Source organism: Bidens hawaiensis, unplaced genomic scaffold (assembly GCF_021521415.1).
Source record: "Bidens hawaiensis isolate Kalapana, Puna unplaced genomic scaffold, B.hawaiensis_p1.1 tig00002969_1, whole genome shotgun sequence".
Taxonomy (NCBI): domain Eukaryota; kingdom Viridiplantae; phylum Streptophyta; class Magnoliopsida; order Asterales; family Asteraceae; genus Bidens; species Bidens hawaiensis.
This window is the reverse complement of record NW_027491159.1, coordinates 171,985-173,803: the sequence shown is the minus strand read 5'-3', so window position 1 is coordinate 173,803 and position 1,819 is coordinate 171,985. Positions and strand designations below refer to the sequence as shown.

General features: G+C 41.9%; 1 protein-coding gene across 1 annotated transcript; it reads left to right on the top strand.

Moving 5' to 3' along the window:
* The first annotated feature begins 957 nt into the window (after nt 1-957).
* LOC143621790 (uncharacterized) lies at nt 958-1,290 on the top strand. Its single transcript, XM_077093109.1, has one exon. It carries the CDS (start codon nt 958-960, stop codon nt 1,288-1,290), a length of 333 nt encoding a protein of 110 aa, XP_076949224.1.
* Nucleotides 1,291-1,819: the final 529 nt, after the last annotated feature.

Sequence of the window (1,819 nt, the reverse complement as noted above, 5' to 3'; positions counted from 1 at the left end):
TGTACTTATTTCATTTGGGGGTTTTATTGTTTGTGTTTGTGTGATTAGTTGCAACAATAGAGCGTAGGAGCCATGACTATTACTTGAGACCATGTCCTGATACGAGGGGTGTAGGTAAAGGTAAAGATAGGGAGCATTTATTGAGTTTGGCTTCTTGGAATATAGGAAAACTAAATAGTAAGTTGTTAGAGTTGGTAGATGTGCTTAAAAGACGTAAGGTTCAGATAGCGTGCCTCCAAGAGACTAAGTGGAAAGGGTATAGAGAGGCGGAGTGTAATGGGTATAAGTTATGGTACTCGGGGTCTGATGTAGGTAGGAATAGAGTGGGGTTTCTAGTGGCTAAGTAACTACAAACTAGTGTGGTGGAGGTGATAAGACATAATGTCAGGATTATGGTGTTGAGATTAGTATTAGGAGAGGAAGTTGTGGCAATAGTCTGCGCCTATGCGCCTCATGTAGGATTAGGGGATCAGGAAAAGAGGGAATTTTGGGATTGCCTAGACGCAGTTGTAGGGGGCATACCCAGGGGAGAGAGGAGTTGTATAGGAGGTGATTTTAATGGACACATTGGTAAGGCTAACGATGGTTTTCAAACAGTACATGGGGGTTTCGGTTCTGGTGTAAGGAATGAGACCGGCACGGAACTTCTAGAGTTTGCGGTGGCCCACGACCTAGGTATTATAAATTCGTACTTTAAGAAAACCGATTCACATTTGATCACTTTTAGCAGTGGCGGACGCAACACACAAATCGACTACCTTTTGATGAGGCAAGGAGATCAACGGTGGTGGAAGGACTGCAAAGTCATACCGGGAGAGGCGGTTATCTCAACATCGACTGCTGGTGGCAGATATAGGCTTCAGAAATAAGCTGATTGTTCGAGAGGGGAAATGTAAACCTAGAATTCGATGGGAAACCTTGAAGGACGAAAATCTTACATTGTTTAAGAATAAACTCATGCTGCAGTCATTGCCTCGAGTTAATGGGGACGCAAATCAGATATGGGAAGCTATGGCAACAAAGATCATTCAAGTAGCACAGGAGACTCTCGAGATCACAAAAGGAAAGCCAGGTGGGCATAAGGAGTCTTGGTGGTGGAATGAGGTCGTACAAAACATGATAAGAGACAAACACAGAAGTATTAGGGCGCTTATGAGGTGCACGAATGAGGAGGAGCGAGTGGAATTGAGGGAGTTTTACAAAACGACCAAGAGAGAGGCGAAGAAGGCGGTGTCGGAGGCAGAGAACACGGCCTATAAACGGATGTATGAACGCTTAGAAACAAAATAGGGGGAGCATGTTATGTTTAAGATTGCAAAAGCCAGGGAGCGTAGAAGGCAAGATCTAGGGTCTGTGAAGTTTATAAAAGATACAGATGGGCATGTACTGGTTAAGGATCAGGACATAAGGCTAAGATGGCAAACCTACTTTCACAACCTTGTTAACAATGGGAGAGCTTACCAAGAAGAATATGACAACACAACTGTTGTGACAATAGTCAATTTCAGGTTAACTCCGTTAACTCAACTCCGTCAATTCAAACTTAAGATCATTGAATCTATAACGCACACTTCATTACATTTAAACTAGGGTTTAAATGACGCTTAACACTTACTACATGTGTAGTCTTTCGGGAATTGCACCGAAACGCAAACGAGTTAACGCAAACGATTGGTGAATAAACGAAAAAAGTCAAAACAGTAATTATGTGATAATTATGTGTTAGACTTATGTGTTGTGTGATAACATTGTTATAAACGTTAACTCAATGTACTAGAACTAGTTAATTAAGCTAGAAAAGCAACAATTGAAAGTTGAG

What these genes read in the sequence shown, in the direction of transcription:
- LOC143621790 (XM_077093109.1), top strand. Translation starts at nt 958, where the DNA reads ATGCTGCAGTCATTGCCTCGAGTTAATGGGGACGCAAATCAGATATGG.